This window comes from Carassius carassius, chromosome 18, assembly GCF_963082965.1.
Source record: "Carassius carassius chromosome 18, fCarCar2.1, whole genome shotgun sequence".
NCBI lineage: Eukaryota > Metazoa > Chordata > Actinopteri > Cypriniformes > Cyprinidae > Carassius > Carassius carassius.
The window spans coordinates 8894198-8921353 of NC_081772.1; the positions used below are offsets into that span (position 1 = coordinate 8894198).

At 35.8% G+C, this 27156-nt stretch overlaps 4 protein-coding genes across 5 annotated transcripts; 2 read left to right on the top strand and 2 right to left on the bottom strand.

The window, feature by feature from the left end:
* The first annotated feature begins 1934 nt into the window (after positions 1–1934).
* Positions 1935–8241, top strand: LOC132092284 (adhesion G-protein coupled receptor F3-like). The gene is made up of 15 exons (XM_059498453.1): positions 1935–2006; positions 2138–2278; positions 2661–2816; positions 2914–2963; positions 3832–3890; positions 4061–4197; positions 4295–4513; positions 4605–4835; positions 5547–5693; positions 5823–6022; positions 6104–6283; positions 6481–7797; positions 7902–7943; positions 8038–8070; positions 8172–8241. The coding sequence occupies exons 2-15, from the start codon at positions 2170–2172 to the stop codon at positions 8211–8213; spliced, it is 2922 nt and encodes a 973-aa protein (XP_059354436.1). The 5' UTR covers positions 1935–2006; positions 2138–2169; the 3' UTR covers positions 8214–8241.
* A 958-nt stretch (positions 8242–9199) lies between these two features.
* Positions 9200–15014, bottom strand: mep1a.2 (meprin A, alpha (PABA peptide hydrolase), tandem duplicate 2). The gene is given in 14 exon segments (XM_059498454.1): positions 9200–9577; positions 11402–11524; positions 11526–11586; positions 11739–11906; positions 12004–12435; positions 12715–12775; positions 12777–12934; positions 13295–13447; positions 13574–13795; positions 14096–14271; positions 14363–14477; positions 14563–14638; positions 14768–14808; positions 14954–15014. Coding segments are annotated over 14 exon segments (1998 nt in total). The 3' UTR covers positions 9200–9426.
* A 910-nt stretch (positions 15015–15924) lies between these two features.
* Positions 15925–20123, bottom strand: mep1a.1 (meprin A, alpha (PABA peptide hydrolase), tandem duplicate 1). Of its 2 annotated transcripts, none has more exons than XM_059497942.1 (14): positions 20011–20123; positions 19869–19893; positions 19738–19779; positions 19530–19570; positions 19316–19391; positions 19085–19202; positions 18638–18813; positions 18308–18529; positions 18038–18184; positions 17742–17957; positions 16676–17140; positions 16420–16593; positions 16285–16339; positions 15925–16083 (listed from the first exon to the last, which is right to left on the bottom strand). In XM_059497942.1, exons 1-13 carry the CDS (start codon positions 20062–20064, stop codon positions 16290–16292), a joined length of 1806 nt encoding a protein of 601 aa, XP_059353925.1. In that variant the 5' UTR covers positions 20065–20123; the 3' UTR covers positions 15925–16083; positions 16285–16289. The 2 variants fall into 2 exon arrangements, with proteins under 2 accessions (XP_059353925.1, XP_059353924.1); XM_059497941.1 differs by having other exon boundaries at positions 16264–16339; positions 20011–20121.
* Positions 20124–21196: 1073 nt separating this feature from the next.
* Positions 21197–26969, top strand: LOC132092286 (platelet-activating factor acetylhydrolase-like). The gene is made up of 11 exons (XM_059498455.1): positions 21197–21475; positions 21929–22071; positions 22155–22305; positions 22444–22537; positions 22633–22701; positions 24551–24722; positions 24994–25107; positions 25211–25302; positions 25749–25919; positions 26018–26166; positions 26646–26969. The coding sequence occupies exons 1-11, from the start codon at positions 21403–21405 to the stop codon at positions 26744–26746; spliced, it is 1329 nt and encodes a 442-aa protein (XP_059354438.1). The 5' UTR covers positions 21197–21402; the 3' UTR covers positions 26747–26969.
* The last annotated feature ends 187 nt before the right edge of the window (positions 26970–27156 follow it).

Sequence of the window (27156 nt, forward strand, 5' to 3'; positions counted from 1 at the left end):
TGTTCCCTAACAATAAATTGTTCTTAAAACCTTTACTTTCATTTAATGTTATACTAAATTAATATATGTTTACGGTAGTGTACTCAGTATTTACAGTAGTCATGTTTACAGTAACGTTTTGATGAGAAAACAAACCTTTTGAATCAGTATAGTTGTACTTGGACACAGAAGGTATGATGTCAATAATACAGCAGTTTGATTTGAGTTTGTATTGTGTATGATGAAAACCATACCCATTAACACTGATGCTTTTTAATTCACTAATAATGTTGTACACTTTTAATCTGTCTTTACATAACATTACACAACTGTCCATATTCATGTTCTCCACAACAGCCAAATAATGAGGCTCAGTGTTTTCACCTTTCATGCTAAATAAGCATGGTCAGTGGAGTTCCTGTGTGTTACCACATATTACCATAGTCATATGTGAGTTAGATGAGCTGGATACGGTAGCGGTCAAAACAACAGGAAAACATAACCACATCACTGGTGGTTTAAAACAACAAATGAAAAAAAAGAAATAGTAAGTTTAATATATGAAAATGATATTTCCCCTTGACCTGAAGACAAATATAAACTTTCAGATTGGAAGTAGGATTTTACATCCGTGGGCTGAAATGGACATTTTGAGTTTATTTTCAGTTCATTTTAATTGTGTCTTGTATCTTTATGTATCACATGATTTAGAAGCTTGAATTGAAACAATTTCGTACATCGGCCACCCGGCATTCGATATTCAGAAACAGCAGAACTTATTAAGTCTAAAAGTCTTATTTCTAAAAGTACAGCATGTATAACATGAAAATGATTTATCTAAATCAGTCACAAATGGCAATCTAGCAAACATAGTTGGACAAAGCAGCTCTGAGCTACATTTGTTAGCCAAATCTCAATGGAAAGTCTAAAGCCATGACTATCATGTGCTAACTTATCCAGGTGGCCTATGGACTTGGGGAATGTAAAATGCAAATGTAAGAGGGAGCTTTGTAAATTAGCTTTTACCAGCCCCACTGTATTCATCAACTTTCTTTAATTCTCATTCAGCACCACCTTTCATTCTGGAAACTTGTTCTTCACAGGGAACATGTTGTTATGACAGATAAAATTGCTTAAAACTTGCGGATCATCTCTTTTAAAATGCAGATTATAAGGTCAGTACTTTTGTTTATATAATCTGTAGTTGATATTTTATAGCAAAAGCAGTTAAATAAGAATACTAAGGCTCTTATTTAAAAAAAAAACTCATCTTACAATATATGTTGATCATTTTAATTCTCATTGTGTCATTTGGATTCAATTAATTAAATCTATTGATTTTTTTTTTTTTTTTTGATCTTCAAACTTGATATGTGAGATCATTGTTCAGTTTATGTGACAATTATTGAAAATAATGTTCCATGTGAATGTATTTAACTGCTGCTTTTGAAGGCAGCCTTTAGCTTTGGTGAAGTTGTGTTTTTTGCAGTTTGATTAAGCAAGATATTACATGCCTCCGTTTATTGTATTATCATATAAAATAGTTACATTTTTTATTAAAATATATTTTTTGTGAACAATTTCACTCAAGTTCAGAGAAAGGTTTCACTTGTAAGTTTCTTTCAGAAGACTCCGTTTGTGACTGTATTTAAAAAACAAAAATCCAATCTAACCTCTTTAGGATCAAGACACTCTCTGGTGCAGGAATGCTGCTTTTTGCTGCACTATTCATGTTTGGCCAAGTAAGTTCATAAAGGCAGTATTACGAAACAACAGATTTTATCCTGAATAATAGAAATCATCAATAATAATAGCCTGATTGTCACATACTCCTGTGTGCTGCAAATTCATTTAAATGTATTGTTGACTCTACGCATTACAGCATTTTCTGTATGTTTTCTAATACATACTGTAAGAATTCCATTCTTGTTGGTACACATTATCAGTAGCTTATGACTAAAAAGCAGAAGCAGAACAAAGGTACTGACTATTTTCTTCTTCTGTTACACAACAGCCTTCATATGTGGGTAAGTTTTCATTTGACCAGACGTTATCTTTTCCACAATCTAATTTTAGAATCCACAAACTATAAAGGGTTATAGCACACACTAAGAAAACGTGCAGCAGATTTATGATTTTACAATTGATATGTTTTCAGGGTCCACAGAGGTGACCTATTGGGCAGAGATCATGATTGAGGGAAATAAAACCTTAAATGTCGCAGTCTATCTGCCTGGACTTATAGGGACTGTTCTGGATACAACGGTGGTAACTATCACAGACGCTGAAATAGCAGCAGGTAAGTTAAATCTAGCATGATGTGAGTAATGGTTTATGCTTTCTGAGACAGCATTTATTCTGTTTTTAATCACAAGTCTATCGGTATCAAAGATTTTCAAGATAGACATTAATGAACAATAAAAAGGAATAGGATAAGGCTTTTTTTGAAGCGTAAGGATTAAATGCATAAAAATACCAGTTTGACAGATTACATTTCATTTACAGAATATGTGTGTGTGTGTGTGTGTGTGTGTGTGTGTGTGTGTGTGTGTGTGTGTGTGTGTGTGTGTGCGTGCGTGCGTGCATGTGTGTGTGTGTGTGTGTGTCTGTGTGTGTGTGTGTGTGTGTGTGTGTGTGTGTGTGTTTTAATTTGTGTATATGTTCATATATGTTTGCTGTAGAGTGTGAGATAATTGGCCAAAATTCAACATGCTGGTGTGGACCAGACTATGTTTGGAGCAATCTTGTGTGTGACAGTGTAAATAAATGCTGCAATGTGCAACAATGTGTGGCAAATATATCAACCTACACACCTCTGTGTCTGCCCAAAATGAACGGTAAGTTGTCTTAAATTTAGATTAAAGTCAATTAATAATTTATACATTTGGAATTATGGACAGCATTTATGACTGTTTCACTGCTGCTATCCTACAGTTTCACTCATTGGCATGCTCACCGGAAGCAACGCAACAGTCATAGACATGGTATGTGAACATCTCCTCATTTGAAATGATCATTTGTCGTTGAAATTTGTAAGCAGCTACAGAAAGGAATAATATAATATTAAATATGTAAGAGATAATGTACAGTCAGCAGGTCACTATAGCAAAATAAAAACCCACACAGCGATCAAGACACTGACACATAGGGATTTATTTTGAAGTGATGACAGACCCAAAGGCCATACATTATCCTGCTTATTACATGGCTACACACCACTTAAATAAAGACATGGAACCTAAATGTTTCTTTGAGATGAAATAAGTTAAATTTCTTAATAGTTTTTTGTTGTATGCTATCTTGAGGCTTGCGCTAAAATAACAAAAGTCCTCTAAAAAATACAGTACAAATGGCCTAGCAACATCTTTTGGTTTGAATCAGTGGAATGCAGCTTGTGTCAAAATCGCCAAGCCATATGATTCCACATGAGGCATTGTTATGTCATACTTTTTTGTATTGAACTTGGATTCGAAACATTTCAACATTCTGATCATTCGCCACCAGATGGCTCTGATCTGGTAATTTGATGAGTGTTTAATGGTTTAAACTGGTCTCAGGTCAGTTGTATGATGTGGGTTCATTTGGATTAATTTAAAGAATTTGGTCAGATTTGTAATTTTATGCAAGAGTAAAAATTAAAAGAAAAGAAAAACTCAGTCTGTGAAAAGGGTCCATATGAAAGCGTAAAAGTATCTTTAGTTACACATCAAGTCATGTAGAGAGAGAGCCATATAATAAAGTTCTATGATATTTCTAAAGTGAAAAGTTTATGTAATCCTAAAAATACAGAGCAGCTATTTATTCATTTATGACAAAGCTCTTACTCATCATCCTAACATATTTGCTTTTCAGTTGCGGAGTGCTTTTAATGTGCTAAATGCCTTCAACTCACTGACTATCCAAAGCACCACGTGAGATCTTCTTCCTATCATTTGTATTTTATTTGACATTTTTAGCTGAAATTAATCAAGTAAAAAAGACTTGGAATACTCTTTATTATTTTCATTTCCTCTTGAATGCCATTTACGATGGCGATGATTTCTAACCAAAAACGTCATGTTTCTTCTCTTTTGTCACACAGTTACACAGGGTTAAATACGTACGCTCACAATTTCACAGTGTCTCTTAGTTCTGTGTTTGCCACCACCAAAGTCCAAGGCATAATTTCTACGCTGTTGACGCAAAAATCAGTTTACAGTCTCAGTGTTAGCTCTCTAGGTAAAACACTGCATCAGTATTTTTGGTCACTTGTTCAATCTATCCAGCCATTCCTACCCAAATTTTTACCATTACAGTATTTTCTTATCTTTTGCAGGCATGGTATACATGGAGGCACCTACAGGAAAAGTGTGTTATAATTCAAAACAACAACTGAACTGTACCAGTATCGAAGCTATGAGCAAGTGCGTGTGGCAGATGTCCAGAGGTGATGAGGACCCATTGATTCTGGGACCAGGAAGTGAAGTACAGCTGTCAGATACTTGTACAGATCTCTCAACAGTCACACTGCTCAAGACAAATGGATACTGGTCAGGTGTGTTGAATCCTATCATATGAATAAAGCAGGATTCCATTTACTATATTGTGAGATGTTGTGCTAATTTATAATTTCCTTGATATTCCAGGAATATACAGCTGCCTTTTTGTCTCAGGGAACATAGCTCACATGGCCATAGCACCTATTCAAATTGCACTGCTGCCAGAGGTCATTAATGTGACAAGCAATCCACAAACTGCAGACTGTTCTGTATCATCATCCACCCAAGTTAGCATCGCATGTACCATCGAAAACAGCACTGAAACCTACACAGCCAAGCTAAAACTCGGAAGTACTGAAATTTCACCAAGTAAAGCAGGTAAGGCTATAATTATATTATAAATCTCTCATTCGATGGAACGTGAGGCTGACTTTTTATTATCTACAGCAGATGATCAGTTGAGTCTGCAAGTCGCACAAGGTTTATATTATATTTATGCAGACATATCATTTTAATCGTTTTTATAATCAAGCAATTTACCAAGTATCGCTAATGTAAACGTGTTTCAGCTCCAATGAAAAAGTGCAAACTTCAAAAATGTGCCTTGCAGTGGCCCCCAAAAAAGGAGTTAGATATATGTCACACTTTAAAATGTATGTATATCATTTAATTAGAAGAATGGTAAAAAAAAAACAGATTTTAAATGATACAATGTATTACTATACTATAAAAAATAATAATAATAATAGATAGATAGCTAGATCGCTAGATCGATCGATAGATAGATAGATAGATAGATAGATAGATAGATAGATAGATAGATAGATAGATAGATAGATCGATAGATCGATAGATCGATAGATAGATAGATAGATAGATAGATAGATAGATAGATAGATAGATCGATAGATCGATAGATAGATAGATAGATAGATAGATAGATAGATAGATAGATAGATTGATAGATAGTACTTGAACACTTGGTTGTCAAACTTAGCATATCCACATTGTTACATATGTTACATGAATATTGTACTTATCCATAATTGGAAGCGAACACAGATAAAAAAGGATACTTATCTTTTGCAGAAATCAATGGAATAATCAGTTATACAGCGGTATTCACTGTTGACTGTCTAGCAGGAAGCAAACCAAGTTCACTTGATGCCAGTTGCACTTTAGAGAACTCTTTGAATCAGCTGCGAAATCAAACAATAAAAGTACCAATCATTTACCGTAAGTACTGAAAGTCATGTTTTACTAATGCAAATGTATGCCATTGTCCAAAACCCTCTGGTTACTGGCAAAATAAAAGAAAAAAAAATGATTGGATGATTCATTTTGTTTGTTTGTTTGTTTTTATAGCCAGTGACCTGTTTTGTGCAGAGGACAAAATTGAAGATAGAATATGGCCAAAAACAAAGAATAATGAAACAGCCAGTATAGATTGCACTGCGCCTGGGAGACAGGGCATAATGAAACGCAAATGCAATGGAAACAAATGGGGGGAAGAAGTCTCTCTGTGTGTTAAAGCAATCCTGAATAGTGTAGCTTTGCAAGCAAAGGTACGCAAATCTAGAAGAGGTAATCATGGCATCTGAACTGTGCCTTTATTGTGGAAATGTCTAATTTTTATCTCTCTCCAGGATTTTGAAAAAGGACTTGGAGCAACACAAGAAGGCGCTCAGTTTATCTTTCAGAGCTTGAAAAATAACACAGCTGAAGACAGTGAGAACACTTTTGGTGATGTCAAGGCAACAGTTTCTGTTTTCGAAACTATGAACAAGGCATCAGCAAACATGCCACTAGGCGAGAACCTTCTTGCAGTAAGCATTTCATCCATTTCACTTTGATATATATATTAGATAATAAAAAAATTGATTAACACAGTATATTAAATCAATATAATTTCATCATGTTACAGTCTTGAAATGCATATATAAAAATATATAAAATATATATCAAATATTGTTAATATATTCACAGTTACCAGTTACAGTAAAAAAAATCTGTTCTCTTATAGGATTTCATCGACTCAGCCAGCAACATGCTGAATGTAACCTGGGATGTGGGAGACAAGGAAGAGAGCAATTCAGTGGCCACACAATATCTGTCATCCGTTGAAGGCCTCGTGAAAAACATCCGAATAAATGCCAGTGAAGGCTACAACTCAACAAATATTCAGCTTCAGATCTGCCGAAACGGCAGCAGTTGCAACAGAACCGTTTTCAATGTGGATGTTGAGCTGAATGCAACAGCAGATATGGTGAAAACAGTAGGATTACAGAGCTTGGCCAACCGCATGCCAAAACTGGGCTATGAGGATTCAACTTTTCCTAGCATAGTTGTATCCAGCACAGTTGAGAACAACACTCAGCAATCAGTGAACATAAAAATGGCTTTTCCAAATGAACAGGGCGGCAGTACTAAGATGACCTGCGTGTTCTGGAACGTTACTGAGAAAAGATGGTCAGATGAGGGCTGCGAATTCGTTAAAGGCTCTGGGAACCTTGTCTACTGTCAATGCAACCATCTCACCTCCTTCTCCATGCTCATGTCTAAGCATGCAGTAAGCATGCCTTTTCTAGATCAGCTCACGTACGTTGGACTGGGAGTCTCCATATGCTCTCTCATCGTATACATCATCATCGAGTGTTTGGTCTGGAAAGTTGTAGTCAAATCCAACCTTTCCCACTTCCGGCACACTGCTCTCCTCAACATCTCTCTGTGTCTGCTTTTAGCAGACTGCAGCTTCTTAGCTTCCTCCTTTCCATCAATCCTAAATGAATCCCTTTGCCTGGTATTGGTGTTGGCGAAGCATTATTTCTTCCTTGCGATGTTCTTTTGGATGCTGTGTCTGAGCGTCATGTTGGTACACCAGCTCATGTTCGTCTTCAGTCATATCGGAAAAAAGATGTACATGATCCTCGGATTCACCATTGGCTATGTTTGTCCGACAGTGACTGTGGCTGTTACATATGTGTACTATGACCAAACAAAGGACATCCCATACTACAGCTCTAAAACGTGCTGGCTTACCTATAAGTCAGCCATGCAGGGATCCATCCACGCATTTCTCTTCCCAGTCGGGACCATCGTGCTGGTGAATGTGTTTTCCATGGTGGTGGTCATTGCAACCGTTTTGAAGCCGTCTGGGGCTGAGAGCAACAAAAAGGGAGACAAAGAAGCGGCGAAAAGCATCATCAAAGTGGTTATCTTTCTCACGCCTATTTTTGGTGGGACTTGGATTCTGGGGCTTTTTGTGTTTCTGATGGATGACTTTACACAGTTTATTACATACGTAGTGCATTACGCATTCACCATTGTCAACTCCCTGCAGGTATTTACACCAGTCTTTATATGCAAATTATAAAACTTTAATTAGTACAATAGATGTATTAAATCATTTATACCCGATTCCTGTGTATCATCTATACCTTCTAGGGCTTCTTCATCTTGTTGACAGGATGTTTTGCAGAAAAAAGGGTATGCACTGAAATTGACATTACAGCTATTTGTATAGTTAGCACCACAGGACACTCACATGTTTCTTTCTTTCTTTTTTCTTTTTTTTTTTCAGGTCCGAGATGAAATACTGAGAATAGTTCTGGGGGTAAGTTGTGGGGAACACATCAAATTCTTGATTTCAAAATATGTTAATAATAATAATAAAATCATGATTAAAAATATACAATGTTGATTTCCTTCCATCAGAAATCAGCAAAAGAGCAAGGAACAGTAACATCCACAAAATAAATGATCCATACAAGTAAATGCACACAGGGTAAGTGTTTGGATATACCTTAATTTCCTTGCTTGATTTACAACCAAGAGTGTTTATGTAAGCATTTTTTATATAGAGCTTGATATAATGCAGATTGTTTCAAAGCAGCTTCACAGTAATAAACAGGAAAATAGCACATCCCATTCCAGCTGTGAAGCAGCTCTACAAAAGACAACCTGGTCCTTGTCATTATTCAACCCAGTTTTTTTTCAAATATTGATTTAGTTCAATTCAGTAACAATCTCAATGTTGAAAAATTAATCAATTATTAAACAAATTAAATTAAGCTCTAAAGCAGTGGAAGACACTAATGTTATTATTCAAATCAGGTAAGTCATTGTTTTTTCAATTCACTTCCATAACGGAGTCGGAGTCGGTGTTCATCCATTATTTAACAACTTCAAAGGCATCTTTACAGAAGTCAATAAACATTCTTAAGAAATTTCCTTAATACATTTTCTGTTTCCAATTTGCATTGCAGAAAGAACATGTTAAAAAAATTAAAGGTACTCATCCACCTCTGAACCCACAGCAGCAACAAAAATGTAAGAAGGAGCACAACTGTTTGGTGGAGACCTGAAAGTACTTTAAAAGACTTAGGATCTATGGAACAAAGTGTAGGCTGTGGTCATCCCCTTTTATTTACTGAATAACATTAGGAACAAACAGTGAGAAACAGATTTAAAAACAAAATATATATAGATGTTCATGATTGTGAATACAAGTGCTGCTGTATATATGTAGCAATTATCTATAGTTTTCTACCCTGATTGTTGTTGTCTTTTATCTAACACTGTTCTACATGTCTGGTAAACATGTCTCTCTACATACAATGTAAAAATTGGTCACATACCTTGGTTATAAGCTGATTAGTTTTAGCTCTGCTTCTATTTTGCAAAACATAAGGAACTATGACATCAACTTCTATGTAATATTTAGTTATTGTGACTAAATATCTGAAGAACCAAAATTAATTTAACACCTCTTAAGCACTCTTCTTGAGCTTGACATATTTTTTTAGTTTTTTCTCTTGTTAGACCTGTTTCCTTGTTTCTTGTAAAGGGATATGGAAAATAGAGAGATAGGATTGTTAATAAAGATGTTTATTGTAAGATGATTCATCAATAAAATACTTTGCTTATCAAAGAGTGGTGTTATTCAGATGTCAAATATGATGACATAGGTTTAGTTCTGCCTGTAGATCACAGCTATAATGGCGACAGTAAGAGCTATAGTTCCTGCAGCACCACCAATCAGAACTCCCAGAATTCCTCCATCGATGTGCTGTTTCTCACAGGAGTCTCCTGTGTACACAATGACCTCTCCAGAGACACACCTGTAGAATGTATATAACTGTCAACATACTGTATAAGCCACATAAACACAAGACATTTTTATTCTTAAACAACAGACTCTTTCTTTATCCTTTGGCTGCTCATGTTAGAGGTCACCACAGTGGAATTGTTTGGCACAAGTTTACGCCAAATCCTGATGTAATCAGGTGATGCAACTCCTGATGCAACCCGACACACTTGTTAAACAGCAAACTGTGGTTTCATATTGAAATAAGGTGAGATAACAGCAGAGGTGGGTAGAGTACCCAAAAACTGTACTCAAGTAAAAGTACTTATAGAAATATGTACTCAAGTAAAAGTAAAAGTACTAGTCTTGAATAGTTACTTGAGTAAGAGTAAAAGAGTATCGGATAAAAAATCTACTCAAGTAGTTAGTTACTAGTTACTTTGGGTCATATATACTGAGCCTATTTTTATTTAGATATATAGATAAAATGTATGTAATGTATGTGTGCGTGTATAAATGTATATATTTCATCAGCCTTTACTCCAATTTATGTAATTTATTATAAAACCTTGTCTGTTTACTTAAGTAACAGATATAGGTGTCATGCCATAACATATTTTTAATACGACTGATTTTATATTAAATGTGAATTTAACATTGAAAGTTAATGTGATATAAATATTGCTACTAATCTTTCATTGTTCAGAAAGAGAGCAAATAACATTTACATTATTAAAGATCATTTTCACAGACAGTCTAGATTTCAATCACTCTCAGAAACTCCCATTAAAATCACTGAAACTGTTAACACTGTGAAATCAATATCTTAATTAAAGATTCGTACACACATCTGCACTTTGTTGTTTCTGACGAGAGAATTCGCCAGAAAGAGGTATTCAGTCAGTGAGTGAGTGAAGGAAGCACCGGCATTTTAGCGATGACTCATCTGAACACCTCTGATTGGCCAATGCTTTAATAAGCTCAAAAGAATCATGTGTGATTGGTTATAATGTGCAGCGCTGTAAAAACGTGTCTGTCTCTGGCTCAGCGCCAGCAAGCAATCACAGATCTGAATTTAGCAGCTGATGATATGACTTGCTGAACGTTCTAGCACCGGTGTGATTGTATTAAAATAAATAAAATCTTAATCGGCTATTTTTTGTCTTTTGGAAGCTGCATTCAACTTGACTCCCCTCTGTTATAAGCCACACACGTACAACAAACTAATGTCACAGTGGTTTCGTGTACTGTAATCGAATATAGCCCAAGTTATTACCTGTTAAACAGTAGACAGCACATGCGGTGTTCATCTAATAAGGATCTCCATCGCTAGCAAATAATAGCCTTTGCAGATTTGCTTTCAATTCAGTGCAGTTCCAGCCACGTTTTCAACGCTCTTTCTGTTCTTAAACGTTACAACTCCGAGTGAACCACTTCAGACGCTCAGCGCGTGCGGCAGGGAACTGAACGACTCATTCAAACTGATTCATGAACCAATTCACTCCTTTGTCAATTGGTTTGATCAAGCCTTTGAACAGAATTGATTCAAAAGAATGAATCATTCGCGACTGGGCATCGCTCATTGCCCAGAGAAAAGTAGACGGCACGTTTGGAATAAACTGAAGCATTTATAACATTTATTGCATAAAGTAACGAGAGGAGCGTCGCCCACAGTAACGAAGTAAAAGTACAGATTTTTCCCCAAAAATTTACTCAAGTAAGAGTATAAAGTACCCATCTTTAAATATACTCAGAAAAGTATTAGTTACCCCAAAAAATTACTCAAGTAAATGTAACGAAGTAAATGTAACTCGTTACTACCCACCTCTGGATAACAGTCATATTTAGGTGCACTAACCTACAAGTTGCTTTCCCCCGATGTACGACACACACACCTCCATTTTGGCAGGGGTTTGGCTGACATTGGTCACTGATCGCTCGTGGCTGCCGGACTTTTGGTCTGTCATAGCTTTCTTCTAGATTGAGGGTCGTTTGAGAGGCCAGCTTTGATTGGAACTTCTGATTTTAAAAGATGTGCCAAATCTGGTTGTAAAAGATCACACTTTTAACAGTTAGCAAATATATTTATCACTATAGTTATCAAAATATATATACAGTAGTGATTATGGGGATGGGTGCAACAGTTTTGCACTATATTCAGATTTTCTGATATCTCCATTTAAGAAGATTCTCACCATCAAAATGAACAGTGATGATCAGGTCGTCGTTCTTGAGGAAGTCTCTCCTGCGGAGCTGATCATGCGAGATGAATGTGCCCCAGCCAAACTCTGGACCTCTGTAGCAACTGCAACTTTCATCCCATTCTTCAAATGAAGATGGTTTATTCCACCGCGAGTCAGCATCTAAGTTAGTGATTTCATTAAATCATTGAAAAATACTGCAAAGTGATATCAAAGTGGAATATAACGGAGGGACAGACAGACAGACAGGGAGACGCACCAGTGGTGAAGCTTCTGCTGTTAGACATTTGAAGTGTTGTGTCTGGATTTTGGTCCATAACTGATACAGTGACTTGCCGATTCTCTGCAGGCCATTCTAAAACGGCATCATTCTCACCAGAAAAGATGTGAAATGTGATTCCAACAAAGTCTTCAAATGAGCTTTTCCTGCCGTTTGGATAAACATTAAGTCCGTAAGCATAAAAATGGGAACTCTGGACTCTTTCACCATGGGGGACAGATTTAAGGAGGTTGGTGAAGTTCTGGATCCTCCAGACAGCATTTGGGCATGATGTTTCAGTCAGAGTAATGTCATCTACAAAGATCCCTCCTGATGTTTTGTTGGAGCCAACAATACCTTGGAAGAAATACCGGAACTTTTCCTCAACATTTAGAGAGACGTGTGCAATTTTCCATGACTCGTCCCCATCACCTGAAGAAATCGAAAAGGCACACAGTATTCAATATATAACATATATTAACTATATTATATATAATGTACTGGGCTGTGTTTCCCAAAAGCATCATAAGCATAAGTAGCCTACATCGTAGACCCATTGACATCAATGGATCTACGATCAGTTTAGGCTTACCATGCTTGTAATTAATTACTTAGCCCTGTACAATATGTATGTGGAAGACAGAAAATAATGAGTGCAGTACTGAAAAGGGGCGGGGCTACATAGGGTCTATATGTTGCATTATAACTGACCTGTGAATGTGTAAATTTTGCTGACTTTGCGAACATTTCCGGACCCATCATCTCTTCTGATAAGCCCAAATGATAAGCTGGTCACCAGGGTCTCCACTCATCCTGTAGAAGAACTCAAGACACTGCTGGTTCCTCTTGGGGTAAAGAATCCGTGATTCCAGCAAAGCACTGTGTCCCTCAGCTTTGTTAGCAGTATCAAACTTCATATAATAGCCAGCATCTAATAACAATGAATCATAGTGTTTATGCAAAATGGCATTATTAAACATTTGGACTTTTAATATTTACATTTACATTTAATCATTTTCAAGAGGAAAGTTTCAAATTGTGCTTATTTTAAATAAAAATTAAATAATGCTAAATAGTTTGCTAAAACAGAAGAAAATTTAAACTGCAAGAGTAACTAGGGATAGTCTTGGAAATGTTGTTTAGACCAGGATATTATTATTATTATTTTTAATCTGTTATATTTTTGGTAATGTAACTTCCACCAAAAATATATATATAAATCTTTATTGTTAAGCCCTGACTATGATTTCTTCTTTTAATTTAAACTGAAATTCTCAAAGTTTCTCCTTACCTCTGCATTGCCCTCCAAGTGTGTGGTCTTTTACATCTGTAGAGCTTGAAGTCTGTACCCAGTCAGCATCATCCTCATCATACTGAATCATTCCACAAATGTTGATCTGCTCAAAGGCACATTGATCCAGAAGAGTGAGGGTCCGGGATGCACCTGAAAGAAACCAAGTAGATATGACAATACTGCAAGTATAGAATGTTTATGTTTAATTTGCTTTTTAGATATGCACAAAATATGTCCATGTTTGTGAGAGGTAGTTGTTGCATGTTATAAATTAACTGCATTGATACATGCGATTCATCCTCTCCAGATCAAGAGCACTGAAGTCTAAGCGCTGTCCTATTATGTTATTGAAGGCAGGGATGGTGGTGGTTATGGTGGGAATATCAGGGTCCTTGATGAAAGACAGAGGCCTGTAGTGCATGATGGACTCATAATCATAGGGCGTGTTTAAGTCGGTTATAAAATCATCCTCATACTTATTGAAATTGTGCTCCTTTCCTGCTCAAATGAAGGTGACAATAGAAAAGTGCATATTTTCCATCCTTCCTCAATAATTTTGCAATGCATTTATCTGACGCTTTTATCCAAAGCGACTCACAATTGCTATATATGTCAGAGGTCGCACGCCTCTGGAGCAACTAGGGGTTAAGCGTCTTGCTCAGGGACACATTGGTGTCACACAGTGGATTCGAACCCGGGTCTCTCACGCCAAAGGCATGTGTCTTACCCACTGCACCAACACCACCCAGTGCAATGCACAAATCTGCATGATATTATTATAATAGATGCAATAATAACCTGGAATGATCTGATCCCACCAGATATGAACATAGTCATCCCTGTCTGAACGTGACTGCTCATGGTAAAAACCCAGTGCATGAAGAAGTTCATGTTCTACAATGGCCTTAGTGTCACATCTGTCCCCTATAGAGACATTTTGCCCCATCTTTAAGTCTCCGACAAATGACCAACATCTGTAACCATGACAAAACAAAGAAATATGTATTATCAAAAATGTGACATTCCAACTTTCATGACATGTCAGAAAGGCTGAATTTTACTTACCCATCCAGCTTGAAAGAAATGTAGGTGCTCTCTCCTTCATAAGGCTTAAAGTCCACACAAGACTTAATACGATACATTTCCAAAGCTTGAAGAATCACTCCTTTTGCATTAAGATCTAAACAAGTGAAGCTGTATGAATTTTCTCATCTTGGAAATCAGTTTGTTGATTTTGCATTCGCCGTAATAGAAAATAATCTCACCCAAACTATCTGTAAGGATGTATGGAATGGGAAACTCCCATCTTGCTTTTTCATCTAATATTGCATTTCTCCGTGGCTGGGAAGAATTATTTTTAGGAATGATCTAAATTGTGATGATGAGACTGAATAGTAAATACGATAAAATAAAAACAAAAGGCAGTAGAGATTTGAATAATGGATTTTTGTTTTGAAAGTAAAGACTCACATCTCCAGCAATATCTCCTTCAAACAAATCTCTTTGGGAATCTGAATGTATAAAATCATATTGAACGGACAAATACAATGTATAATATGGATTTTACTGCATAGAGGATACTTATGTCAATAATAAAGTTTATGGCAAATTGTTAGCTTTGCTACTTTTAGCATACAAATATTTTTTTTTACTGACCTAAATTGATTTCAAGAATGTCCTCCCGTAATTCATCTGCATCTGCATCCTCACCAAACATTTAATAAAGCATGAATATCTATAAGAGTCCCTACAAATAGTATAGATAACATTTAATTTAACACGATCATTAAAGTGTTGTACCATACTGAGTTGGAAGGGCATGTGCCTGCAAGGTAAAATGATTATAGATTAGATTAATATATTTACATAGGTTGTGCTTGCTTTAGCATAGTTCAGTCTGTTCAGTTTATCTGTTTTTAATTTTTTTTTTAAAAATCAATAATTAAATGAAGTTTGAAATACCTTGAGCGTGAGAAGTACTATGAAAGAAATGATTCAAAAGAAAGCTCTTCTTTATCTATTTTAGCTCTTCTCTATCATGATCTTTTTTATTATTATTCTTCTTTATGTCAACAGTATCAGTAGTTAAATCGGTCAGAATGGTTAGGGTCACATTGTTACAAAAGAGTTACTCATATCATTTGATGAGCAACGAAGCATAACATGTAATTTAAACTTAATCAGCCCATATTTGAGCAGCAATGTTGTATTTGATGGCCAATCATAAAAGTTGGAATAGAAGGGGGAAATAAATATTATGCTTGAAATGTAAATGAAAATATGTAATGAAAATAATAAATAACAGCCATAACAACCATCGTTTTTGTTTAAAGTCCAAAGGCTTATATGTAAATGATCTTTTTGATATTTAATCTGCAAACGTATAGGTTTACTACAGGCCAAGATAGGGAGATGAGTTTAACCTCAGCCCTAAAACATAGGTGAATACAGTCATATCATATCAGGGAGATTTCAGATAAGATTAAGATATTATCATATCATTAACATTAAAGTTCACAGAGAAAACAAGGTTCAACTGCATGTAGGTATATCACTTCAGATGCCTGTGCAATATGTATCAAAACCTTTACTATTCACTGCATTAAAATGACAATTTGGCAAAAGAGTGTAATTTAAGACTTTATTGAGAGTGCTTAAAAACAGTTTAAGTATATTAAACACAGATTTTACATAGTGCGACTGTCATACTTCCATTTTAAAAATGTTTTGAATGACGTTCTCCCAATGCACACAGCTTTCTCTCTTCAGACTTCAGAATTTGACACCTGTTTCAAGAGATTAAACAAGTCAATTCTCTCCTATGATTTCATAAATATATCACTCATTTATCAAACAAGTGATATTTCCTAATGAATTTGGTAGATCAAAAGGTGTGGTAGTTTAACCAACAAATACTCAATTGTGTGAGTGCTTTTGGTCAATAAGAATAAAACTGCTATATTTACCGTAACTTAGCAAAGACTTATTGGCCTCAAACCTTTGGTGCAATTGGAACTTCACTGTTTATAAGGCTTGTTAAGTCTTCAAAAAGACACAAAAAATACGTTAGACAATAACAGTTTAAATGTCTAAGACAGAATGTGATAGTCAGTGTAACATACCCTCAAAGTCAACAAAGATAATTAGGTCATCATTTTTCAAGTAATTCCGTCTGCGTAAGTCGTAGTGTTTTATGAAACTCCTCCATCCCAATGAATCTCCACGATAACACTGGCAACTTGGGTCAAAGGTCCCAACGTTTCTTGGATTGTCCCATATTAGTTTGCCTCCACTGACTAGGGAACAGGAAGACAAAAAGGATGAGTTTTTGTTGTATTGCTTTAATCACAATACAAATCACCATAACTCTCAGTATACCTGTGCTCATGTCAGTACTAAGGCTACGAGCAGAGGACATCCGCAGCTTAATGTCTGGATCCTGGTCCATCACCACTATGGTGGCCTGGTGGTTCACAGCAGGCCACTGCATCACAATGTCATTGTCACCACTGGCCAGATGGAAGTACAGACCAGTGTAGTTGCCTGTGTAATCAGAGTAACTAGACAGCGGTCGTACTTGAACGCCAAAACCATAACCCTCAGGGCTATAGAAACGTGGGCTGTTCAGCACAGTGTTGTAGTCAGCTGTTTCCAGGATGCTTGAGAAGTTCTGGATGCGCCAGACAGCAGCAGGGCAGTGCGTCTCTGTCAGGCTGATGTCATCGATGAATATGCCTCCTTCAGAATTAACGGGGTCTCCTCTTACTCCCTGAAATGCATAGCGGAACTTTGCCCCTATTTGTATCGGCACATGAGCAATCTTCCATGTTTTGTCTTCATCAGCTGCGGGAGAAAAACGTTTTGTTATCATCACATTCATTTTATGATAAGCAATTACATAAGGGATCATTTAAGAGATAGTAAATGATTAAGCATGTTGTTTTGATTATACACAATAAATAAATGAATAAGTGGACTTTGAACGTTGATTTAAAATTATTTTACAATCTTGTGTGTATCATATCTTATAGCTTTCCTGCAATATACACTATTAATAACAAAGGTACCAAAGGAGGGTTTTCACAGCAATGCCAAAAAAAGAGACATTTTTGGGTTACACAAAGAACCTTTCAGTTCTAAACGGTTCTTTAAAAAAACTGCATCTGAATATGCCTACTTTTATACTATTTAGAAATTGTAGCTAAATAGTATGTCCAAATTCATAATATTCAGATTAAATACTATTTATTATTTTTAAACTAAATGTAGTACCTAATATTCAGTATGCAATTTCAGACGCAGCTTTTTGAAAAAAAAAAGAATAATAATAATAATAACTTTTTAAAGAATCCTTTTTTCACTATAAAGAATCAGTGTTAAGATTCCATGGATATTAAAGGTTCTTCATATAGGCTACTAGTAGTTCAAAAAGACAAACAATTACCCCAGATTGTGTGGAGTTTCTTTAATTTACGCACGGTTCCTGTTCCATCATCCATCTTGGCCCAAATTACTAGCCTGTCCTTTACTCTTCCTGTCATTTTATAGAAAAATTGGAGGCATTGTATCTTCCTCTTTGGATACAGGATGCGGGACTCGAGGAGAGCAGACTGCTCTGCATTTCCAGTGGAGGTGTCAAAGTGCACAGTATATCCTAAATCTAAAAATCACAAGGCAAGAATGTGATTAAACTGCAGCCATTTAAAAAAAGATACTTTTCAGGTGATTGAGATTTGTAACCTCTGCATTGTCCACTGAGTGTATGGTCCTCGGAGCCAGGAGAGCTTTTAAGATGGACCCAATCAGCATCATCAGTGGAACTCTGTATCATCCCACAAATGTTTATGGTTTCAAAAGTGCACTGATCCAGCAGGGTCAGAGAAGAGGCTGCAGCAAATAAATAATAATTAAATAAATAGTGTTTATAAATAATTATATATTGTTTCATATATTTACATCTACATGTATATATATTCTATTCCACATATTATAATAACATTATTAACATACAGCAGTTGTACATTCGATTCAGTCTGACAATATCCATCTCACTAAAGTCCAGGTATTGCCCTATGATGTTGAAGAACTCTGGGATGTTGGTGGTGATGGTAGGAATATTGGGGTCTTTGTTGAAAGCAAATGGACGATAATGCATGACAGATTCATAATCATATGGAGTATTTAGATCTGTGACAAAACTGTCGTCATATTTGTTGAAGTTATGCTCCATGCCTAAAAAACAAAAATATATGTGACATAAAAAAGTCACATGCAAAATTGTAAGAGTATGTAATGAATATTAAACTACATACTGTAGCAAATGACACCAAACAAACTAACCTTCAGTGACCTGATCTAGCCAGATCTTCACATAGTCATCTCGGTCCTGGCGAGACTGTGTATGGTAAAAGCCAAGGGCATGCAGCAGTTCATGCTCAATCACTGCCTTATGATCACAACCAGGCCCCAGAGAAAGCACCTGCCCATTCTGTAGATCTCCAACATACGACCAGCACCTGCCATCAATTGCAAGTCCTGTTAGTGTGATTTGTTTATAATATTAGACTTTGTATGTTTTCTGATGGCTGAATCCCCTATAGAGCACCATTATTTGAAGGCTAGGGTTAGTCTATGTGTTTATTAAACAACCATTGTTGTTATTATTATCATCATGTACACACTTAATGTCAGGCCCAGATGAACTGAAATTGGGGCAAAATACTGTGTGAACCTGCTTATGCTCAAAATTCGTATTTTGTAGTTTCTAGTGGTTGGCTTCACACATACCCATCTTGCTTCTCAAATTTGATGTACGTCTTCTCACCCTCGTAGGGTTTGAAATCAACACAGGACTTTAGACGGTACATTTCAAGTGCCTGATGAACAGCACCTTTTGCATTAAGGTCTTTGTAAAAAGAAAATAAGTTATCCATATTATCATATTGTCATAATAAAAGTACTAATTTGTCAGTTTCTGTTTTTGTACTTGATTTTGAAAGCAACTGAAAAATCACCTACCAAGGCTGTCAGACAGAATGTATGGAATAGGGAACGCCCATCTGTATGTTTTGTCAATAAGACCAACACGTCCAGGCTGTAAAGAGATAGATTTTAATAGACCTTCTCAAAATCAACAATAGATACTGATAAATTAAGAAGATTTTAACACATGCAAAAAAAAAATATATATATATATATATATAAATAAATAAAACATTGATTATGCACCTACAGGTATGGCAATGTCTCCCTCAATCAGCTGGGTTTTTGCTCCTGACAAACAAGTTAAAAGTGAATTTTTAATAAGGTTGTAAAGAAGTTGCTCAGGCATTTGTAAATTAATCCATTCTTAAAGTATGCATTTGAATATACAGTAGTATTAAAATTAACTTTGTTGCCTTCGTTGTGTAATGTAATATATCAAAGTTGATATACATTACCAATATTGATGAAAGGGTTAAAATCGGGTTCATCTTCAACCTCTGTAGAAGAAATGGTGTTATATAATTAATTAGATGAATTGAATTAAAATGTTTTAGTTACAGTAATTAATTAAAATCATAAGTCTTACCATGAATACGAGTTGAAAGTGGAATCTGAAAGTCATCGAAGGAATATGGTTAAATGCATGTAGAGATACCAGTCAACAGGGTCCAAAGCCTGTGTAAATATTATCAAAGTTAAATTATAAATTCAGAAAATTGTTTACTCACAGCGTGAAGTGCTGCAGCCAGCACTGTAAAGACAAGCAGCCTAGGTAAAAGCATCCTGATAAAATGTGGAGTACAAGAAATTGTGACTGCTTAAATTATATATAGAGAACTTTAACCTTTGACCATGTTTATTAGAACAATGGCTTTGAAACATCTCACTGCTGACGGTACTGTTATAACCCAAGGAACACGTGTCTGAGTGTTAGCAAATTATGTGCAGTTTGCAAAGGTTATGCAACTCAATGCAGCCCAACATACTGAAAATCAGCTCAAGCAATCCATATTCTAGAAAATGTTTCTGTAACTGAATGAAAACAAAAAGAACTGGGCTATTTATAAAGTACAGAAAACAGAATTCCTATGTCTGTATTAGATAAATCAAGATGATAGCCAAATAAGTGCTAAAATTGTGATAAAACTTTGGCAATACAACGCTTTTAGAAGCAAAATGTGTGAATTTAAATGCATTCAGTTAACACATGAGGTAGGCTTTAAGGTAGCTTCATGCATGGAGTTGATTGATTGGATTCATCAAAAGTGACTCGAATCTTTTGAATCAGTTTAAGATTCGAAGAGTCAAAACAAAGAGTCGTTCACAATCTTTATTAAAAACTTTTAACAAATAGGCTATATTAACAGCCTTTACGTTTTCAGAATTATTTGGTACAGTTATTTTCATCGTTCTGCACAAAATTACATGATGAATCGAGCCAACAATATGCCTGCTTTTGACTCTGCCATGTGGATCCTCGATCGTGAAAATCTGTCTCGTTTGTTTAGTTCACTGGTTTTCAAACGGGTCCTGCAAGCACCATAGTAGCACCTCACATTATCTAACACACCTATTTCAGTTCTTGCATTCCCATTCTCTATGAGCTGATGAGTTGAATCAGGTGTGAATGGTAGGAACTGGATACACAGAAAATGTGCAGTGCTGGAGGTGTTCGCAGGACCAGTTGGAAAACCACTGGTTTAGTTCATTCGTGGACGAGATTTCTAATGTTTCGCCGGTTCGAATCTTGTTCAACTTCAGAGTTCAGACTCTGGAAACGATTCTTAACTCTGAATAGGTTTGTTCATTAAAGGGGCGTGTTCTTTTCAGTCAGTCTAACAAATGAAATGCTGCTTCACAAGCCCGCACTCGAATGCTATTGGCTTGCGTTGCAATCTGTCATTATAGGCGAGTGAACTGGGATGTGTTTTCAATACGAATCATTCTTTCGACGAATCATTCACTGAAAAGATTTGTTTAAAATACTTTTTCACCAAAAAAATCAGTACGATTTTCACACTGATTCAAACTGGAGCAGGATCTTTGACTCTGAGTCGAGTCGAGGCTCCTCCTGCTCAGCTGAGATTCGATGTTTGTTAGCCTAAGCCTTGCTAACGTCGATGTGTTCTGTTGGCAGACTCTTTCAGCTGACTCTGGTCAAGAGGATATATGAATGGTCCAAGTCAACGTCGAGTAAGTCATAAGAAATTATTTTTTTACCAGCTGTTCGACACCTTGTCATAGCAGTGGCTTGTATGCTAATAGTAAACAAGTTGGTCTTTGTCACTGGTTTCGCTATTGACAGCCACTTCCTATCTTGTCACTGATTTTCATAAAAGTATTTGCATATTTTTCTAATTTTCCGACCATCGTTTGAACTGTTTATATTGTATTCATGTAAACCATAACTGTGTTGGCTTTCATTATTACACCCACATGCACAGTCAGTGAGCTCACATGAGTTACTTCTCTAATATGCAGTATTCATATGACTAATAAACCAAAATGGTTAAAGCACTGAGTTAACTAAAAGTTGTCAGGCACCAAGAACTGTGCCAGCTGAGATGAGTCAAGTATCTTGTTAAAACATGTCATGTCATGCTCTGTCATGAACTGTGGTGACAGCGTGGTAATCTTGTTTTTCAGGTTTAAAGTCTCTACCTAATTGGAACTGGTTGGCTGTTTGCACAATGGGTAATTCAAGCGGGCACAACACTCTGAGTATCCCGCCAGGAAAAGGACCCCACCAAGTGGGATTCGCAGACCTGATGGTGGGGCACACAGTCCAAGTAAGTATGCACTTGAATTCAGTGTACTTGTATTGTCTGTGTGTCATCAGCAGGTTTAAACAATGTATGTATATTTCATCAAGGGGGTGTTCTTGAGACTCTACTATCCGTGCCAAGCATCCAAAAATCCTCAAATGGCAGATTGGGTCCCGTGCAAGGAGTATTTCTATGGCCTCGCAGACTTTATGAATATGAACAGAGCACTAAGTGAAAGAATTTTTAACTACCTCTTTGGTAAGAATTTTTGGTTGAGTGCTGAGCCCTTCGAAAACGTCAGCCAACCATGCCACTTCCTCACTTTGAGATGTGGTTAAAGCAGTGGTTGCCGCTGTTGTCATGCTATGGACATTTATGTATGTTTGTTTGCATTAGGGTCTTGTAAAATCCCAGCAGCCTGGAATGCATCGTTTAAACCAGATGGGAAATATCCTGTTATTATTTTCTCTCATGGACTGGGAGCTTTCAGGTGTGTTTGATTTTAAGATTCAAGAGCAAACGTGATATCAGTCCTCGATTCAATGTTTTACAGTGCCACTGTGTTTTTGTGTGTTGTAATTTCAGGACATTGTACTCAGCCATATGTGTTGAATTGGCTTCCCAGGGCTTCATTGTTGCAGCTGTGGAGCACAGGTGCTTGATTTCAATTGGAATTTATTAGCTATAAAAGTTTTTTTTTCTTTGCAACTGGACTAGTATATTGAGATAAGAGATTACTTACTACACTTACTACAAACTGACTCGTTTAAAATTCCTGTTCAGTAAACTCTCCTTGCCCTGTGCCAGTGGAAGTTTTTGTATGTTAGTAGTCGAAGTGTGTGAGAAGAATGCAAACAATAGTATAAACTAGGTCATCACATTCTTAACAGTGTTCACCAGTGGACTGACAAGTAACACTGAACAGCAGTGTTGGTGAAACACTGCCTTTCAGGTTTAAAAAAAAAACTAGGGTCTGAATTCAACTAGACTTAATATTAAAGGGGTCATGAACTGCCTTTTTTACTTATTTTGTGCTGTTGCCTGAAGTCCATTTATAATGTTATCAAAATTTTTACATTAAAAAAAACATAATTTGGAAGTAATAGGCTATTTTCTGTCCTGTTTTGACTCCCCTCATCACAATGCTATATTTGAATAGGCTTGGTCGGATTGTACTATATTCAGAAGTAAACAACCACTGCTATGATTGGCTAACAGTTGTGTATGTTTGACAGCCTACATCCTTTACAGATGGACGCTGCTATGATTTAGATTAAAAATGCACAAATACTCAGTATATCAAAAAATCTGTAAAAACAGGGAAAGCAATAGTGGCCACGTAATAAAAACAGTTACTCTGTTAACAGTTAACATTACTGTCCTTTCCAGTATAATCATCACAGCATCATCTTTTAGTATCAGTCTTTCTGAATATCCTGCGTCGAATTGTGCCTTGTTTGTAAATGAATGCACAGTCAAATGTAGTGAACAAAGGACCCAATTCTTACTGACGTGGCATGGAACTTCATTAAAAATAAAGCTAATCCACTCTTTCCTAATGTTGGAGCTATGCAAAGACTGTGTTTTTCCACACTTTGGCACTGCACAGCATCTTATCTTCTGAGCATCTTTATCGCTTGGTTTCTGCATAGACCTGCGTTTGCCTCTCTAAGTATTTACACTGCATGTGTAAATCGGTGAGTGGGGCTAAGCAGGCAGTGATGTAGAAGCAAGTGTTAATCATTTTCTACGGAGGCTGGGTTTAATCACAATATTACCTCATAAAGTGGTACATTCAATATAAGCTGTTTTTAGACTAACAAGACATTTTTGAGTTTTGAAACTTACCGAATGTTTTTATAGAACAATTTATATGTCAAAAGATAAAGGGAATTTTAATTTCTCAGCTCATGACCCCTTTAAATCTAAATGTAGCAATGGAAATACTTTGTAGTGTTGCTATTGTAGGGAACACAATTTTTTCTATAACTAAAGTTTACAAATTTGTTATATCTAATTACTAGTTGTCCGAAGTGCAAGTTGTCATAGTTGAGTTCTGACTTCTATAGTGGTAAATGGGAATTACAACAAATATATTTTTTGCAATCTCATTTGCTCCAATAGCAAAAAAAAAAAATATTGAGAGATTGATTACAGTACATTTGTCAAAAGAGAAAGATATCATGTTTGCCATCACTTCCTCAATCTTGTATTTTAAACACTCTTGCATCAGCATTAACTGTTTTATATAATTTAACACCTTTGTAAAAAAAAAAAACATTAAAAAAACCAGACAAAATATAGTGTTATAAATGTACATATTAAAAAAAAGGATGTTTTCAATTTACGGTCTGGAAATCTGTGAAAGGGGTCCATTAACTAGAAATTTGATTTTACTTCTATAAAACATGAAATATTCTCACTCTTGTTAAGAATCTCAAGATCATATCTTATAGTTATGTGTTGTCTTTCTTTCACTAAAATGTAAAAAAAATTATTTCAGGGATGAATCTGCTTCTGCAACTTTCTACTTCAGAAAACATACTGAGCCAGGAACAAAAAAGCATCCATCATGTGACCTAGCCAAGCCTGTGTCTGATAATCTGGAAGAGGTTTGGATGTACTACAGGCCGTTGAAACCAGACGAAAAGGAGTTTCCTCTAAGAAACAAGCAAGTGAGGAAATCATCCTCTCGTTACTCATCTGATATCAAGAATATCAGATATGCTAAACAGTAACATTAGAATTTGTAGGCCCTTTTGTGATATTTGCAGCCAAAAATGTTTGTTGTGTTGTTTTGCAAGGAAAATCCAACAATAATCATTATCCTTTTAAGCAATAAGCGTTATGTATTAATTCTGAAATGAATTGTGGTCCTGGCTAATGCACCATTGAAGGAACTGTCTGTGTTCCATGAAAATGAATCACTTTTTTTTTTTTTTTCAGGTAAAGCAAAGGGCAGATGAATGCATCAGAGCCTTGGATATTCTGTTTGACATCAATTCAGGAAAGTCTGTGGAGAACGTATTACAGAGTGACTTTGATTTGTCAGCAATGGAGGTGAATATTAAAATTAGTTTAAGTTAGTTTAGTTCAAATTAAGATCTGCTTAATCATATTCTTCAGTTCCGGTCTGCTGATGACAAGCCTTCTTGCATTTCAGAACTCCATGGACTTGTCTAGAACAGCGATTATGGGACATTCCTTTGGAGGCGCGACGGTGATCGAATGTTTGAGCAAGGATGTCAAATTCAAGTATGTTTTGAGCTGACTAGAAAGTCATGTGACCTTTACATATCATAAGAGTCTGTGTGTTACAAGATCTTGTGGGTAGATAACAAATTTATATCAGGGTATCTGAGAAACAATGTTCTCAGTTAGTGCAGTTGGCCTTTATTTTATCCTTCACACTGGTGTCTGTGAAACCCTCTGCAAGTTTCCTGTTTTTTAGATTTTCATACATGCTGTCATGCTACTTGAAATCTTGTCATGCACTCAAAATGGCATCATAGAGAAAATAATTTAATAATAGTTTAAAAAAAATTAGCATTAAATTTGTTGGTGGTTTTTTTGGAACAAATTAAACTAGCCAAAAAAGACACATTTACTTGGTAAACTAATTACAATAGCACAGTGGTAGTGCCATGTAGTTTGCAAGAAAAAAACTAATGATTAATCCTGGCATCAATGTTGCTTCCTAGCTGTGGTGTGGCCCTGGACACCTGGATGGTTCCTCTGGATGAGGAGATCTTCCCTGGAGTGAAACAGCCAATCTTTTTTATTAACTCTGAAAAATTCCAGTGGATTGAGAATATCATCCGTATGAAGAAGCTGGACTCTGCCATCTTTCCTAGAAAAATGATAACCATCAAGTCAGTAATTCTTTTTTTTCTTTTTTTTTTTCAAGTCAAGTTGTAATTCAGTCTGAAAAATGTGCTTCATTCAATTGTGCTGTACTATGTTTTGGCAGAGGGACAGTCCATCAGAGCTTCCCAGATTTCACATTTCTTACCGGGAAGTGTATTGGAAGGTTCATGAAGCTAAAAGGAGATATAGATCCACACATAGCCATAGATCTTTCCAACAAAGCAACTTTGGCTTTTCTTCAACGCCACTTAAGTGAGTTAATTTACCTTTTTCGGGTTAGTGTACCTCATCTCACTTTCTATAGATTTTTTTTTACTTATTTTTTTTTTTTACACTACATTTAAAAAGTTTGTGGTCAGTAAGTTTTAATGTGTTTATTCAACAAAGATGCATCTAATTAATCAAACGTTAAAAAAAAAGACTTTCATCAAAGAATCCTAAAATAAAAATCAGTTTCCACAAAAAGATTAGGCAGCACAACTGTTTTCAACATAAAATGAATGATTCTTGAGCACCAAATCAGCATACAAGTGATTTTTGAAGGCTAGTAATGGCTGCTGAAAATTCAGCTCTGTAAGACATTTTAATAAAATGTCACAATATTAATGTTGTACTCTATTTTGATCAAATCAGTATTTTGTTAAACTGGAGACTTTCCCCCAAAAAACTGCATCAGTAGTGTAATACTGTAAACTTGTTTGCAATATCTAACGTATCTCTTTATTTTCCAGATATGGACAGAGACTTTAATCAGTGGGATCCTTTAATTGATGGAAAAGATGACAACTTGATTGCAGGAACCAATATTACTATCCCTCCGTCATCTATTTAATCGAGTAAGATGAAATGTCTGTAATCTTGCAAACGCACATGTAACAAATAGAATCAGACGGTTACATCGTTGAGCAAGAGCCAATCGATCACTATGAATCTGTTTTTGAAATTCCATAAAAGACTATATTTTGAGTATGATTGAATTTGCACTATGGATTGTAACTATGGATTTAAACAACATTTTTTTTTAACCATGACAAACTACAATTTATACAGGATTACTTTTTTTAACACTTACCGTCCTTTTATCATGTGCCTTCATGTTTTTACTTAAATTGGGTTTTTTATATCAATGTTGTCAATGAATTTTGTGACAAATGTTACATGGCAAAAGTTAGCAAACCATTTGAAAATATGAAATACCATACTGTGAAATATATTCAGCATAGCCTGCTTGTTTTACCCCAA

Bases quoted from the DNA above. Each gene is read 5' to 3' on its own strand.
- LOC132092286 (XM_059498455.1), top strand. From the start codon at position 21,403: ATGTGTTCTGTTGGCAGACTCTTTCAGCTGACTCTGGTCAAGAGGATA. The intron at 24,723-24,993 runs GTGAGGAAATCA...TTTTTTTTTCAG, and splicing joins TTCCTCTAAGAAACAAGCAA to GTAAAGCAAAGGGCAGATGA. The intron at 25,920-26,017 runs GTCAGTAATTCT...ATGTTTTGGCAG, and splicing joins AGAAAAATGATAACCATCAA to AGGGACAGTCCATCAGAGCT.
- LOC132092284 (XM_059498453.1), top strand. From the start codon at position 2,170: ATGATTGAGGGAAATAAAACCTTAAATGTCGCAGTCTATCTGCCTGGA. The intron at 5,694-5,822 runs GTAAGTACTGAA...TTGTTTTTATAG, and splicing joins AAAAGTACCAATCATTTACC to CCAGTGACCTGTTTTGTGCA. The intron at 7,944-8,037 runs GTATGCACTGAA...TTTTTTTTTCAG, and splicing joins GATGTTTTGCAGAAAAAAGG to GTCCGAGATGAAATACTGAG.
- mep1a.1 (XM_059497942.1), bottom strand. From the start codon at position 20,064: ATGCTTTTACCTAGGCTGCTTGTCTTTACAGTGCTGGCTGCAGCACTT. The intron at 18,530-18,637 runs GTTAGTTTGTTT...TTTGTTTTTTAG, and splicing joins GCTAGATCAGGTCACTGAAG to GCATGGAGCATAACTTCAAC. The intron at 18,185-18,307 runs GTATGTTAATAA...TATTTGCTGCAG, and splicing joins GAATCGAATGTACAACTGCT to CCTCTTCTCTGACCCTGCTG.